The sequence below is a fragment of the Cynara cardunculus genome, assembly GCF_001531365.2.
Source record: "Cynara cardunculus var. scolymus isolate 2C chromosome LG 17, CcrdV1, whole genome shotgun sequence".
Lineage (NCBI taxonomy): Eukaryota > Viridiplantae > Streptophyta > Magnoliopsida > Asterales > Asteraceae > Cynara > Cynara cardunculus.
In genome coordinates this window covers 954,453-969,886 of record NC_037544.1, presented here as the reverse complement: position 1 = coordinate 969,886, position 15,434 = coordinate 954,453, and the positions used below count along the sequence as shown (strand labels likewise).

Here is a 15,434-nt window from a genome sequence, read left to right as displayed (position 1 = left end):
AGATGAAGGAAGCGATGGAGGAGAAGGGGGGTTAAGTCTTCATGCGATAAGCCGGGTGGGGAAAGGGTAATCAGGTAAAAAAAGTTGTGTTCCACTTAGTTCCATGGGGTAGAGGAGAACAAGCCTGTCCCACTCTTGTACTACTTAGTTCCACATTAAGCCATACCAAACGTAGGACAAATATGTTCTGTTCTGTCCTGTCCCACCCTGTCCAGCTTACCAAACACACCCTTAGTGTGTCACTTAATGATACTTCTCCAGTTTTTTGCATAAAAATATTTGATTATGACCCTCACTCTTTGTTTTCACAGAACGGACCAGATGAGAGAAGTATTCCTGGAAATACTGTTGCTGTTCAAGCAGACATGCCATATAGCGGTTTAACTAATTTTGGAACTGCATTCTTGTCGAAATTCGAGTGTTCTCAAATGCCACATCCGGTTAGTTATCGTAACAGAACTCATAATAAGTATTTGTATCTCGTTATTTTCTTTTATGCTAACCGAATGGCGTGTTTTCTGATTAAAAGCTGCTAGAGCATATTACGTTTGTGGACACTCCTGGAGTTTTATCAGGAGAAAAGCAAAGAACACAGAGAAGCTATGACTTCACTGGTGTAACTTCTTGGTTTGCTGCAAAGTGTGATCTAATCTTGCTTCTCTTTGATCCCCATAAACTGGATATCAGTGATGAATTCAAACGTGTCATATCATCCTTACGAGGAAATGATGACAAAATACGTGTGGTCTTGAACAAGGCTGATCAAGTTGATACCCAACAAGTATGAAATTATTTGTGACACGTAAATTTATTGTTTGTCGCAGTTTGTTTGGGTTTAGTTGCATCCATTTTTGTTGCTAACGAGTGGTTTTTGTATTTGTAGCTGATGAGGGTGTATGGAGCCCTAATGTGGTCCCTTGGTAAAGTCCTAAATACTCCGGAGGTTATGCGTGTTTACATTGGGTAATGCTCATGAATTAACTTTTTTTTGTTTCGGGAAAATTGCATGAAAATGTAGGGAAATTTACATAAATAACCAAAGTTGATAGGTGGTTTCACTTTCGCCATTTTTTGACCGAGGTTCACTTCTTAACCGATCCTTACGCAGAAGGCTTACGCATATGCGTAAGGATTGGTTTTCCGAAAAATAAAGAACATGCGTAAGGTTTCTGCTTAAGGATTCCACTATGTATCAGATCATATTGGAATCCTTATGCAGAAGACTTATGCATATGTGCAAGGATTGTTTTTCTTTTTTGCCGAAAACCAATCCTTGCGCATATGCATAAGCCTCCTACGTAAGGATTGGCTAAAAGTGAAACCCTAATTGTTGATTGGCTATTTCTGTCAATTTCCCGGAAATGTAGCTTACTTTGGTCCTATTTTATTTTGTGCAACGTACTTTCAAAACCTTCAATTTGGTATCTCATATAATGACATCTCGAACATTTAGGTACCAAGTTTACATATGAGATTGCATGAAAAAACAATATATTTTGGTTTAAAAGTTTGAGATATCACGTCTGAGGTAACAAAACAAAGGTTTTAAAAGTACGTTGCATTTAATAGGAACCAGGCCAAAGTACGTTATATTTATTGTTTTTATGTATACAACGTTTTATTATTTACATGGCCAGAATCTTTAGGACCTGTATCAATTTACCTTCACTATCTCTCTTTTATGCAAATTTATGCATCTCATTGTGTCATCAGTTCCTTCAATGACAAACCTATAAATTCGGTCACTGCTGGACCAATTGGGACAGAGCTGTTCGAGAAAGAGCAGGATGATCTTCTTAGTGACTTAAAAGACATACCTAAGAAGGCTTGTGATCGCAGAGTGAGTTTCTTTAAATATTTAGGCTCCATTTTATTTATTTCATTTCTTTTGTTACTCATTTTCGTTTTGAAGGTTCCATCTCTTGTCGTTTCTTGAAGATGGTCCTACAAAATGAAAATGAGAAATGGGCTAAATGAATGAACTCCAATCGATTTGCAAGTTTAGTGGACGAACCTGGGTGTCCATTCTTTCAACATAAGAATGGACACCCAGGTTCGTCCACTAAACATGCAAATCAATTGGAGTTCATTCATTATATATAGGGGCAGGTTCAAACGAGAACGCTAACTATTTAAGAAAATAACAAAAGGTCGTTTATGTACAAAATCATATATGATTTGCCGTGACTTTTCCCATGGGAAAAGTCTGCCGCTTTTATTTTTTTGAAGTTAATGTAAAATCACATGTGATATTGTACATTAACGTTCTCGTTTTTACTATATATATAGGGGTGGTTTACTTTGCAAACCAAGCCATTTGTACAAACTCTACAGACTATCCTCATCCGTTGATTTCATTATTTAATTTAATAAAATTGTTTCATGTATTTCTCATTTTGATGGAATTTCATTTCTAAAATTAATATAACGAAGATGATAATGTCGATAATTAATACCCTCTACAATAAAATGACTAATTAACCTTTATAATTAAAAAAAGAAAAAAAGAAAAATTATGATTGGTTGAATGAGGTTTGCACAGTTTTTACAAATAGGGAGGTTTGCATTTGATTCCTCCCCTACACACACACACAATAGGGGACTAATCAAGGACCACAAAAAGTTTAGAACCAATTTTCATGTGTTGTTTCACAAACGCATGTGAAAATGCGGTATTGTTTCACAAGGTGATTATTCTAAATGTCTATTTTTAGTATATTTTGTTTCACATATGAATGTGAAATAACGCTATACATTTACATGCATTTGTGAAACAACGCATGTGAAAATACGGTATTGTTTCACAAGGTGATTATTCTTAATGTCTATTTTTAATATGTTTTGTTTCACATATGAATGTGAAATACCGCTATACATTTACATGCATTGTTTCACAAACACAAGATAAATGGTTCTCATGGTTCTTAAACTTTTTGTGGTTCTCTTTTTATTACAAACACACACACACACATATATATATATATATATATATTATATATTCATATGAGAACCACGAAAAGGTTGCAAACCCTAGCATATGTGAAGCGATATCTTAAATCCTAGCATTTGATGTAAAAAAATCATGTAAAATTTTATTTTTAAATCGGTTCTCATTGGTTTGTAACCTTTTTGTGGTTCTCATTAGATTTAGCCCAATATATATATGGCTAATTATGTGAGGACCACAAATGTTACAAACCCATGATATCCAATCTCAATGTATTGTTTCTCAATGTGAAACGTTTTTATCTATATTTATGTTTCACAATTTGAAACTAACACCGTATGTTTCACATGTATCGTTTTACAATGTGAAACAACACATGATCTTAACCTTTATGAGGTTCTCTTAATCTCATTTAATTATATATGTTGTGTTTTTGTAATATGTTTGATCCATTATTGTTTACAGATCAACGAGTTTGTGAAACGCGCTAGAGCCGCCAAGATTCATGCTTTCATTATCAGCCATCTTAAGAAAGAGATGCCTGCCATGATGGGCAAGGCTAAAACTCAGCAGAAACTCATCGATAACCTAGAAGACGTTTTCGCAAAGGTTCTCTTTCTCCATCCCCTTCAACTTCTTCAAGTTACTTATACTTTGTAATGCTGTATCTGTCTAAAATAAGTGTCTACGTTCCTATTTTAGTTTGTACCGAGATAAGTGTCCACTTAAAAAATTTGGGAAATTTACAAAATTAGCCAATCTGACAAAGTGATTTCACTTTATAGCTATATCCAGACCCACTTTCACTTTATAGCCAATCTAGAAAGCTTACGCATATGCATAAGGATTGGTTTTCGGAAAAAAAGAAAAAGAAACGAGGATCCTTACGCAGAAAGAGAATCCTTGCGCAGAAAGTGGATTTTCTACGTAAAGATCCTTTTTCTACGTAAGGATCCTCTTTTTTTTTTTCCTGAAACCAATCCTTACGCATATGTGTAAGCTTTCTGCGTAAGGATTAGCTACAAAATGAAATGAGGTTCGGAAATGACTATAAAGCGATTTGATTTTGGTAGATCGGCTATTTTTGTCAATTTCCCAAAAAAGTCTATTTTCCCATGTTACCCTTGATTATGCGATAGAGGAAATTTCTCTATTATTAAGGGTAAAATTGTCCTTTTGTTAATTAGAAAGTGAATAATTACACATTCCTAAAATTGTGTCTTTTTCATTGTGGACATTTATTTTGGGACGGAGGGGATAATTGCTTACGGCTTCCGTGAACAGGTTCAAAGAGAGCATCATTTACCAGCAGGAGATTTCCCATATGTAGAAAGCTTCAGGGAGAGATTGAGTGGTTATAATCTCGACAAATTTGAAAAATTGAAGCCTAAAATGATACAGACGGTCGATGATATGTTGGGTTATGATATTCCCGATCTTTTAAAGAATTTCAAAAATCCGTATGATTAAAGTTGGTCGGGTGTGATCGGTTTGAGGAAAAAGGATCCGTTTATCGACCATGTAATAACATATGTAGACGTTCATATAGTGTAGTATAGCATGTACCATGATACTGGACAACATTATTCCATGATGAATTTGAACATGCTATTTATTTGCTGCCGCAAAACCCTAGAATTAAGCACTTTTAAGAGGCCGTTTACCCAAATGCTTACCCAATAAGCACTTACCAGTAACATTCAATACCATCACTTACCTTACCGGATAAGATTCTAGTCCATCAAAACAACATCGAATGAACATTATACTTGGTAAGCGCTAGCCGGGTAAGAGTTGTCACATTCACTTACCGGGTAAGACTCTCGGTTCTTGTCATTGTTCTTAGCTGGTAGGTTCATTCGGTAAAATAAATGATCTGGTAAGTGTTTGGTAAATGGTCTCTAAGTGTTGGTATGTAGGCAGAAGTGGATTGGATGGACGAGAATGAAGTAGAATTTATTAATCTCGTCTCATTTTCCTAATTTTTGTTTCACTTATTTTGGTGGTGGGACAAAAAATACATTTATGTGATATTTAGTTTTGTTTTATTCTTATTGTCATTATAAACATGGAACAAGTTTTTGTTTGGTTATGTCTCTCATGTTATACTAAACCCACCTTTACAATTGAATTTACATTAGGTCTGAAAAATCAATTATATTTCTATTCATTTATTATTATGATATTTAATTATTTCATTATGATGTTATGAGAGTTTTTGTGTTGGTATTTTCTATAGCGTGTAAACCAACAGAAAAAGAAATATATGATTTTGGTTCTGTGATTTTTGATTGAGTAAAAGACAAAACAATCGATAAAAGGATGAATGCCCCTCAACAACTATCTACTAAATGTTTATCTGAGTAAGTGTTTATCAAGTCACATTATCTTATACAATATGACAAAGACTAAGAATCTTATTCGGTAAGAGCAAAAGCAAGAAATGAGAGCCCTACCCGATAAATTAAGGCGATGACTATTACCATGGTTAGCATTTATTGGATAAATTGTTGCATACGGTACCGTTTTGGTATACTAAAATCTTATCCGATAAATGAATAATAGTGTTGAATTTTGTCAGTTCGTACTTACCTTGGTAAGCATTTGGTAAATGGGCCCTCATTTAATTGAATTTTTTTAACTAACGTTAGAGAGGGAGACCAAATTTGTATGTTTTTGTAAACCACAGTGAAAATTTGTAATTACGAAATTGTAGGGACAAAAAGTGATACTTTTGACAAACTATAGGGACCAAGTTTATAGTATACTGATAAATAAACCGAGGTTGTCCACCTTGCTCCACCGGGACTTGCTTCTCATCTTTTTAGAGACGGAACAGACTGCAAAAGATCTTAAGAACCAACCGGCGACGAGTTATCGGCGGCGGAAGAACACCCTTCCGATACACCTGATTTGGTTGCTTTTGAGGCGTAAACCTCCGGTATGATTCCCTAAATTTATATACTTAACTTTAGCACCTGCTCTGTTCGTTTTACTAGTTGCAAAATTCTCGTAGTAGTTTATATAACTCTTAAACATATTCGATTCGATGACGATGATGATTATGAGCACCCCCATATTCTAATTCGGGGTTATTTATGGCTGTTCTTTCATGATTTGTACTGTACAATAGATGGAAACCTCAATGAACACCAACTGTTTGATTAAATTCCCCAGAAGAAATGTCTTACAAAATTCGTTTTGAAGAAGTTTCGTTTTGGGTTTTATTCGTTATTCTAAATGCCTTGATATGGCGCTTTATGGCACCGAGGCTTGGCTTCGCTGCCATTGGAGGACCTACATTGATTGATACGATGGTATTGGCCACTGCTTCATGGTTCCGTAGTAAGTGGAAAAAGTACGTTTATGGAGGAATAAGGAACCAACCAACAGATCCATACTAATATTGCATATTTTTTCCATAAATTTCTTTCATAGTTAAATTGTGTTACCACTTAAAAAAATTCGGGGTATGCTTCTTGACTCCGGGTGGCATACAATGGGCTCGTTTGGTGTCGTTTACTGGATTTGGATTATTCGAATGACTAGTTCCATAAAAAAATTGCAGCTTTCAACAGTGAAGATGTTACCACAAAGGATGAAGAAGGCTGTTACAGATAACCCAAAGAAACTTGCAACGTTGATCGATCTTGTTAACTTGCCTTCAACACTTCGAGAGTTTGTTGGACAGTCCCAAAGTTCTCGACTAGGTTGTTTTCGACGTGTTTGGTCACACATAAAAGACAACAACCTTCAGGTACTTACCAATCTTTTCAATTTTATGTCGTTACTATTTCGCATCATGAAATCTTGAGTCCAAAAGGTCACACTAACAACCTCTTTGGAAAAGCTAGCAAGATGCCACGTAAATAGACTCGGTCTCCGCATCCCTTGCAAAGCCGAAACGTTTTTGTGCACTAGGAGTTGATGTTTTATACAAACCATACGAACCCAAAAAGTATGATCTGAATTCTGAAAACACAAGTATAGATATAGTTATCAGTCTCGCAATCAACCAAAAAACTAAAAAAGATCCCTCAAAAAGATGGAATTTCGGCAAAAATCATGGGTCTATCACTGTCTGGAGTTCATTCCCATATATATCTTCATTCCCATATATATATATTGATTAACTTGGATATCCAACCCGCTATGCGAACTGATTAATCCCAGGACGACCACCTGCTTTGCAGATAGTCCGGAGTCACCGCATTTGAACCTCCGTGGCCAAAGGGGATATTTATGATTTGAACCTGGGACTCCTGGTACTTTTGACCTTTGGAGTCGAGCTCAAACCAATCAGGCACCACCCCTGTGGTCAATATAAATATTATATATACTTTCAAATAAAATAATGCATATGTTGTTATGTTTATTATTCAGGATCCAAAAAACAAGAACATAATCAATTGTGATGAAAAACTGAAGAGCATTCTATTGGGCAAAACTCAGGTGGAGCTGGCTGAACTTCCTATGTTGATAAAGCTGCATTTTCCCAAGGCCCAAAACTGATTTGAATAACTGGTCATCTTAATGAATAATACATCAAAATGTAACGAAACTTATTGTTGTTTTTTATTTACTGCAACCATGATACGTTTTTGGGGGAATAGTACAACAAACGTTCAATTCTTTTATTTTGTATCTATTTTATCTTATAAGCAGGTGTGATATGGGTTGATTTTGTTGTGTTATTTTTCGATGTAATTAAAAATTACAATATAATTGTAACTGTCTTTGGGTCATGAATAATTATAGGATCTGAAATGAGTATGAAATGGAAAACATTGAACACTTGTTACATACTAACAGAGAAAATAATTATCATCAAATCAAAGGGCCTCTGGCCTAGCGGTATTGTAGTATTTGGTTCCTAAGAGGTTAGGGATTCAAACCTCACAAAAGATGAGAATGGTATGTGAGTTTATTTGTTGCTTTTGTTGTATATAAATATTATATACTTCCAAAAAAAAGATTGTTATCATCGGTGTTTGAGCAAAATATGTGAAATAGCAACTTAGTTTCATAAAATTCTAGTGTACTTGTTTTCTTATTACAACAGTATACTTTTAAATTATTCTTTATTAAAACATTATATTTTGAAAAATTTATCCATTATAATATTGGATAAACATCCACTAGAATCAATATAATAGGTAGATTTTTCAAAATACAATGTCTTAATAAAAAATAATTAATAAGAAAAAAACGTAAAATGTTATAATAATAAGAAATCTTATTAAAGAAGGTTGTTAAACTATCTTTTAGCGATGATATTCGCTAATCAGTTATAGATAATGAAAATTTTTCATCAAATATTAACTGGTTCTTGAACCAATGCTTTATCAACACGTGTCACAATCCTATAGGTTAGTTCAAATTCTTTTTTCAAAATTCTACTTGTTTATAAAAATACAATTTACTTAACAAAATAAAATTCTTAATTTTCTAAATAAAAACACTCATTTACAATTCAAAATTCGTAATTTTCATGCATTAAAATTAAGTTCCTGGAAATATAAAAAATAAGTCTTGATTTTAGCATGTAAAAAAGAAATTAATAAATAGGGTACAATTAGCCCATCCTGTTGATAGGAAAACTAATAAAATAACCATTTTCAAAGTTTGGATTCATTTTTAAACCATTTCTCTCCCAAAATTTCAAAAATATTAAATAAATGACACCACCCTTTACAGAGGGGTCAAAATATATTAGAAAAAAATCCGAACCAGGTCCACAAATACAAAAACCAAATATGTAAATCAGATAAAGATCTGCAAGTGACACTTCTGCCACTTGTGGAAGTGTTGCAAGTATATTATCTGATTCTAGGAAGCCTGAAACTCACGAATCACTCACGAATCACTTACAAATAAGAAGAAAAAAAGGTGATGGTCTAGTTTACAAAAGTGGTGTCTGATTGGTTTGAACTTGACTCTAAATGTCAAAAGTACCAGGAGATTCCAAGTTCAAAAGAGAAATAAAAATCTCTTGTGTTCACAGAGATTCAAATGCGGTGACTTTGGGCTATCTGCAAAGCAGGTGATCCTTCTGGGATTAATCGGCTCACATAGCGGGTTAGATATCCAGGTTATTCAAAAAAAAAAAAAAGTGATGGTCTAGTTTACAGATTTGGTCCCTCTATTTACGGATCTGATTCAAAAACTTCTCATTTTTACACTTTGACCCCTCCATATGTTAAGAAGTTGCTACTTAGGAAAGTAGTGGCATTTTTTAAATATTGGAAGAGAAAATGGCTAAAAAATGAATCCAAAGTCTAAAAATGACTATTTTAATTCTTATATATAACGAATTTTGCCATAACTACAACACTCATCTAACTCCAAGGTCAAAAACGTAATTTCCGAAAATGAGAGCATACATTGCACCAGAAAGAAACTAAACCTCTAAATTTTCAGGTATCATCATCCCCTTCTCTTTTTATAGGATCGGAGCTCATGATTCTTAGATTCTTTCTGTACTGTGGAGATGTTAACCTCCTTTCTAGCGGCGTTTTCCGCTTACTAACGACAAACCGATTCACCCCTTTGCGCATTGGCATGATTGACGGAAAGTCTTCATCGGGGATTTGACTTAGCTCGGAAATGTCCTTGATCTGTGCAACTCGTCTGAACCACCTTTCGGCCTTGGCCTCTTCAGACATGTCCAATGGATCGGATTCCGTCACTGCTGATCCCTCCAGGCTCTTTCCTGTCCACCCACTTTCGTTTTCTGGTGTTTTTTGACCGATGTTTACAGTTTCTTTTCTTGTAAACTGGCTACTAGATGAATGGGCATTTAAATCCAGCTTATTGGTACTGCTCATATGTTGGTTTCCTTGTGAATGACCAGAAGAGATGGCTGAATTCACATCTGAATGACCAGAAGAGATGGCCGAACTCACATGTGAATGACCAGAAGAGATGGCCGAACTCACATGTGAATGACCAGAAGAGATGTCGTCTGCTGGTTTCACCGTTGAATCTGGGCTCTTGGGCTGCTGCTGGTTATCTTTCTTGGCAAAATAGTCGGGTGGAAATGGCACAAAAGGAACATAGCTGCTAGCATTTCCTTGCTCCATGGCCTGTTGTTTTCGGTAAGGAGAAAAGGGTCGATCTTTCTTCGTTCTATCAACAAAACGGTTTTCCCCATTACGCGTAGGCATAATCTGCGGAAAATCACTTGTCGGGCCTGTGACACCGTGCAATTCCTTTACCTTCTTAAACCATCTTTCTGATTTTTCTTCTTTATCAACATCTGAAATATGCCTACTCTGAACATAAGTGGTTGATTTTTCGGAGCATTGTTCTTCACTATGCTCATCGGTAATCTTTTCGGGATTTTTGGGAGACATATCAGGTAACGGTACAAATGGAACATAACCATCTTTTCTACCATTTTGTCCTCTGTCGATGTTGTTAGAATATGTTCCCGAATCTCCGGTCGAAGTGTTGCCAAGAAATCGATCTGGATTACGGTTGACTGAATGTTCTAGATTCTTGTTTCGTACCGTAAAATTGTTGCCATCATTAGGAATGCCATTATCGTCATAATTGTATCGATAATGAGAATCAGTTTGCTGCCTCTCGGATGGTGTTTTTGCCTGCCAAGGTGATCCAGGTAACGAAACCTCCCCTGGTCGCCTACACTCGCATTTCAAGCACACCGTATTCCTTCGATAATTAAAGAAATTACATCTAAAATGAAAAAAGGGAACATTGGTATCAGATTTGCTGCAAAGAGTTGCTCACAACCAAGGTTTTAAAAAGCAGAATCAGGCCTCGAGGCTCACGACGTAAGCCCCGAGGCAGAAATATATATACCAAAAATTGTATATATACTACACAAATGTATACATTTGTACTAGTTATATATAATAATAAATTACTAAGGGAGATGGTTGAGTCGTTCTTGATAGAGGAAAGAGTGAAACCATGAGATAAGTTGAAGAGGCTGTAGAAAAATTGGTTGCTTGGAGAAAGAGGAAGGCTCAAACCACACTTTTTTTTATTGAGAGGAGAAAGTAATAGCTTTTTGGGTTTTAGAATATTAAAAGTACACGTTATCGCAATCGGGCTTTCACTTTTAGTTCTTTAAAATATTAAAAGTACACATTAGGGCCTTCACTTTTAGTTCTTTAAAAGATTAAAAGTACACATTAGAGAATTGGATTTGACTTTTAGTTCTTTTAAAAAAAAAACCTTGTACTATAAAGAAAAGTACTGCTACTGCCATAAAGCTTATAAAAAAGCCAAAAAAACCATTACCAACGTAGATCATCTGTGACGTCGCCTCGACAACGCCTCACTGAACCAAGGCATAAGCCTCATCCAGAGTCCAAGAGGCGCCGCCTCAGATATGGTTTTGGGCCCCATACGCCTCAAACGATTTTTAAAACCATGCTCACAACTAGTAAATGTAGGGTGAAAGTAATGCTTACTGAGGACAATCCCACTCCCCATCAGTTAGCTGTCTTTGTGGTCTCAGCTCCTCACATTCAAGGCATTTAGTGTTCCTCGCGAAGTTCATGAAGTTGCATCTGCTCAAAACACACAAATTCGAACACTTTATGCTTAGGGAGTTATTTTGATAAATTGGTGTTTAGATAAATAGATTTTCTTTTCTTCCTCTTCAGGAATTTCTTTGAGCGGTTGCATCTTTAAGGTGATCAAAGGTCAGTAAAATCATAGTTTGACCTAGGGAAAAGTCAATTGTGTCAATTTTTGAGGAATAAAGATGCATTTTGTCAAATGGAATCGAACTTGATCCTTAAAATAAATATATGGTGCCTTGAAAATGAGATTGAAGGACAACTTTTAAGATGGATATACATTGGGAAGGAAAATGAATCATGAAAAGAAATAATAAAATCAAAATGGGAGAAAATTTAGCAAAAAATTGCTTTGACATAGTGGTAGTAATGCTTATAATAATATTTGAGGTTGTGAGGTCAATCCTTCTAACTATATTGTTGCCATCAATATTTCAGGAATAGCATTTTGGGCTTGAGTAAATGCTCTGGCCATCCCCAGACCCTAAAATTAAAAGATAAAAAAGTAAAATTTCACCTAAAAGATTTGAACCTGTTATCTCTTGTATATAAAGTTGGTAATACAACCATCACACCCGTGTTTAATCTCTATTATAGATTTGGTTTCAAAGTATTTACGGGCACCCCTCAAAATCAAGCGGCACCTATCATGTGGCTAAAAAAATTTCTCTAGCAATAATCGAGTGTGCAGTGAGCTGGTGCACAGCCCGCTCAATTCCTAATAGGTCCCGCCCACAAGTTTTGTATTACATCAAGCAACTTAACAGCATAGATGAACTTGATCAATTATAAACGCTAAAAGGAATACATGGCAGGATGAATCAAAACAAGAAGTGCAACTTACTTTAGGCATATCCAATCACCTCTCTTCATTGTAATATTTGGTCCAAGAATTCTTGGCATTTGTTCACCTCTCCCTACTGCTTGAAACTGCTTTGCATATGGGCCCCTATAGCTCAAATTAGTGATCTCTTGTACCAAGCTTCGGACAGATGATTCAGTAGCCTCTTTAATGTATCTTTCGGGATAAATGATAGGATTGCTTGCATAACTCAATATATACTTCATTAAGTCCACTGAGCTTGCTTCGTTTGATCCCTCCACCTTCAATTATATAACAAATAAGATCACAAGAAGTTTGAACTGAAGTTCCCTAGTGGTTATAGTCATACATTTTTAATAAAGCATACAACACTATGAGAAGGGAACCTGTAAGAAAGACCTCATTCTTCTCTCAGTTTCATGGGCATTTTTGAACAGAAATGGATACCCATCATCGATAAGCACCTCGATATCCTTCCTTGGAAGCAACCTGAAAGAAGATCCGGATAAACAATTTGTTAGAAAAGGAAATCTTCACTGGTTTATGAAACACATCACTTTTAGGAGATGAATTGTTCACCCTGATTAATGATTGTGTTGATAACAATGTTGTTCCCAATTTAATTGTTGCAATTTCAATGGGAGCAAACGAAACAGAGTTGTATGTTAGGGGCTGTCTTGGTTGGTTTTCCATTAGGTCCCGTATGGTTGAAGTTATCCGCATGGATTAATCTGTCATAGCCATGTGGATTAATCTGTCAAAGTTTTTGTTTCGAAGGGTTTTCTCATAGATGGAACGGCCAGGAGTTTTTTTATTGGGAATGACAAGTTTAGACTTAGGGTCTGTTTGTTAGCAGCTTAATAGGCTTAACGTTCCAAAGATATTCCTCCCAATTAAAAAACATGTTCTTTCTGTCATTGAAAATCCCTCCTAAACAAAAACTTTCACAATCCACAAGAGACATAATGAAAAACCAACCAAGCAACTCCTTAAGTTTTCTGGAAGCTTATAAGCCACTTCCTATATCATCATGCGACTATCAAAAAGTGATTTATAGCTGGCCAAATAAGCTCTAAGTCCCATTCAGCTCATTAAGCTGCTAACAAACACATAACATAACAGGTTAGGATATGTAAACAATAGATAGGAATTCGTATTGCAAACCCTAAGATATCAGGTTTATCACGAGCAAACGCCAAACATGAATTCGCAACAGCGACAAATTCCATTGATAAGTTCTCGTTCGCCGCAAATTCATTCTCGACATTATTCCTGCCATTGAAGTAACCTTCTACAGATAGAAATTCAAGTAATCGATTCCACTCAACCCATGGATGAGACGGTTGCGCGTGGTGGTCGTTGGCCGGAATCTGATTGTTCTCTTGAAATGCATTATAAGTCGGCCTCGAGCAGAAATTTTGAGTGAGTTTGATCGGAATAAGTGAAGTGTGGCGAGAGAGATGGAAGCGGCGGTCGGCGGCGGCGGAGAGGGTGGTGAGCGGGAAAGTAAGGGAACGACAGCGAGCTAAGCGGAAGAGAGCGAAAGAACGGTGACGGAGGAGATATGTCGGATTGCTTAAGAGAGAGAGTAATCGTGACGAAGCTCCAACCATTTGCTCGGAGGTTGGGAACTGCCGGCGATGACCGTCGGTGGAAATGATCGCCGGAGCAGAGGATCTGGTTGTTAACCTAATACGGGGTTTTGTGCTTCCTTTCACAAAAGAAAACCCGAGTGTTTGCTTTATTGGGCCTTAACTTAATGCCACGCCCGATACCTATTTGGGTTTATTAGAGATCGCCAAATGGCCCGATCGTCCGACCGTCACCGGACTGAGGAGGACCGGTTACGGCCCGGTTACACATATCAAGTGTAAATAAGGCCCGAGACCGGTCCCGAATTTTTTACAAAAAAAAAGATCGTTTTTTACTGTTGGAACGGTCTCTTGGGTTTTTGACCTTTCTTTTGGTCTTTTTGATCATCTATACACTATATATAAGTCATATGGTGTATAAAGAAAATACCAACTCACAAACGCAAAAAAACATTCACAATTCTTGCTATAATTCATGATTCCGGCTCGTGTTCGATTTCGGATTTTAAAAACTGCTACTTGAGTTCTCTTTATCTATTTCTTGTGTTGTTACTTACTTATAAGATGGTGTCTCGTGTTACCGGTGCTGGTGATGATGCATCCAACGATTCCATTGTCAAAGTTATCGCCGACCATGGATGAAATTCCGAAATTTGAAATTCTTACAACTTGGGACCGGGACCGATTTGGTGTCGGACCGGCTCTGTTGGGGACCCATTTTTGCCCATCTCTGGGGCTGATTAATTAGTAAATTACGCTTTTGTCTCTGTATTTGTTCAAAATTGCAACTTTCATCTCTATAGGTTCTAAAATTGCGATTTCCGTTGCTATTATTTGCAATTCATTGTTATTTCGTCCATTAAGCTAACTCTTACCTTTAAGTATGAAGGACGGAAACAAAATAAATTGAACTCCATTTGTCCCAAAACGAAGTTCGCAATAAAAAATACAGTTTTAGTAACGTGTAATTATTATAATTTTTAACTGATAAAAAAGACAATTTTATTCTTAATTATGAAGAGATAAATTTTGTCCATCTCATACTTAATGATAGAATGGGAAATCAGATATTTACTTTTAAAAGTGAACACTTATTTTGGTATAAAACTAAAATGGTAATGTAGACACTTATTTTATAACAGATGGGGTAAATAATAAAGACGAAAATAACAATGAATTACAGACTATATAGATGAAAAATCGTAATTTCAAAAATACAGGGACGAAAATAGCAGTTTCCAACAAACCACAAGGACAAACAGATGTAACTTATTGTTAATTAATTAGTTCAATCAAATTATATATTTTGATTTATTGATTTAGAAATTATATCATAGCTAAAGTAATGTACTATCAAATGGTCTTTATCCTTGTGGTATGTGAGTTATTGGCCTTCTAGGAGGTCAAGGGTTCAAACTTCATCAAATATGAGGAGGGTGTGTGAGTTTATTTGTTCTATTTGCTGTATGTAAATATCATATACTTCAAAAAAAGTAATGTTATTGAATTTCTTATGGTTA

The 15,434-nt window shown here is 35.8% G+C and overlaps 3 protein-coding genes across 3 annotated transcripts in view; 2 read left to right on the top strand and 1 right to left on the bottom strand.

Annotated features, from left to right (window-relative positions):
* LOC112500313 (EH domain-containing protein 1-like) overlaps positions 1-4,570 on the top strand; it is a 10,890-nt gene extending 6,320 nt beyond the window's left edge. Inside the window, exons 11-16 of the mRNA XM_025103767.1 lie at positions 312-440; positions 530-781; positions 884-963; positions 1,714-1,840; positions 3,413-3,556; positions 4,232-4,570. Of these exons, the coding sequence (XP_024959535.1) occupies positions 312-440; positions 530-781; positions 884-963; positions 1,714-1,840; positions 3,413-3,556; positions 4,232-4,417 (918 nt within the window). The 3' untranslated portion in view covers positions 4,418-4,570. The remainder of the gene's footprint in view (positions 1-311; positions 441-529; positions 782-883; positions 964-1,713; positions 1,841-3,412; positions 3,557-4,231) is intronic.
* A 1,187-nt stretch (positions 4,571-5,757) lies between these two features.
* LOC112501058 (upstream activation factor subunit UAF30) lies at positions 5,758-7,581 on the top strand. The gene is made up of 3 exons (XM_025104707.1): positions 5,758-5,888; positions 6,516-6,704; positions 7,331-7,581. The coding sequence occupies exons 2-3, from the start codon at positions 6,531-6,533 to the stop codon at positions 7,457-7,459; spliced, it is 303 nt and encodes a 100-aa protein (XP_024960475.1). The 5' UTR covers positions 5,758-5,888; positions 6,516-6,530; the 3' UTR covers positions 7,460-7,581.
* A 1,657-nt stretch (positions 7,582-9,238) lies between these two features.
* On the bottom strand, positions 9,239-13,983 carry LOC112500088 (zinc finger protein VAR3, chloroplastic-like). The gene is made up of 5 exons (XM_025103376.1): positions 13,487-13,983; positions 12,709-12,811; positions 12,344-12,603; positions 11,389-11,487; positions 9,239-10,645 (listed from the first exon to the last, which is right to left on the bottom strand). The coding sequence occupies exons 1-5, from the start codon at positions 13,933-13,935 to the stop codon at positions 9,364-9,366; spliced, it is 2,193 nt and encodes a 730-aa protein (XP_024959144.1). The 5' UTR covers positions 13,936-13,983; the 3' UTR covers positions 9,239-9,363.
* Positions 13,984-15,434: the final 1,451 nt, after the last annotated feature.

Coding starts and splice junctions, on each gene's coding strand:
- LOC112500088 (XM_025103376.1), bottom strand. CDS start 13,935: ATGGTTGGAGCTTCGTCACGATTACTCTCTCTCTTAAGCAATCCGACA. Junction 12,604..12,708: donor GAATGAGGTCTTTCTTACAG/GTTCCCTTCTCA, acceptor ATATAATTGAAG/GTGGAGGGATCAAACGAAGC. Junction 11,488..12,343: donor GGTGATTGGATATGCCTAAA/GTAAGTTGCACT, acceptor TGTTTTGAGCAG/ATGCAACTTCATGAACTTCG.
- LOC112501058 (XM_025104707.1), top strand. CDS start 6,531: ATGTTACCACAAAGGATGAAGAAGGCTGTTACAGATAACCCAAAGAAA. Junction 6,705..7,330: donor TAAAAGACAACAACCTTCAG/GTACTTACCAAT, acceptor TTTATTATTCAG/GATCCAAAAAACAAGAACAT.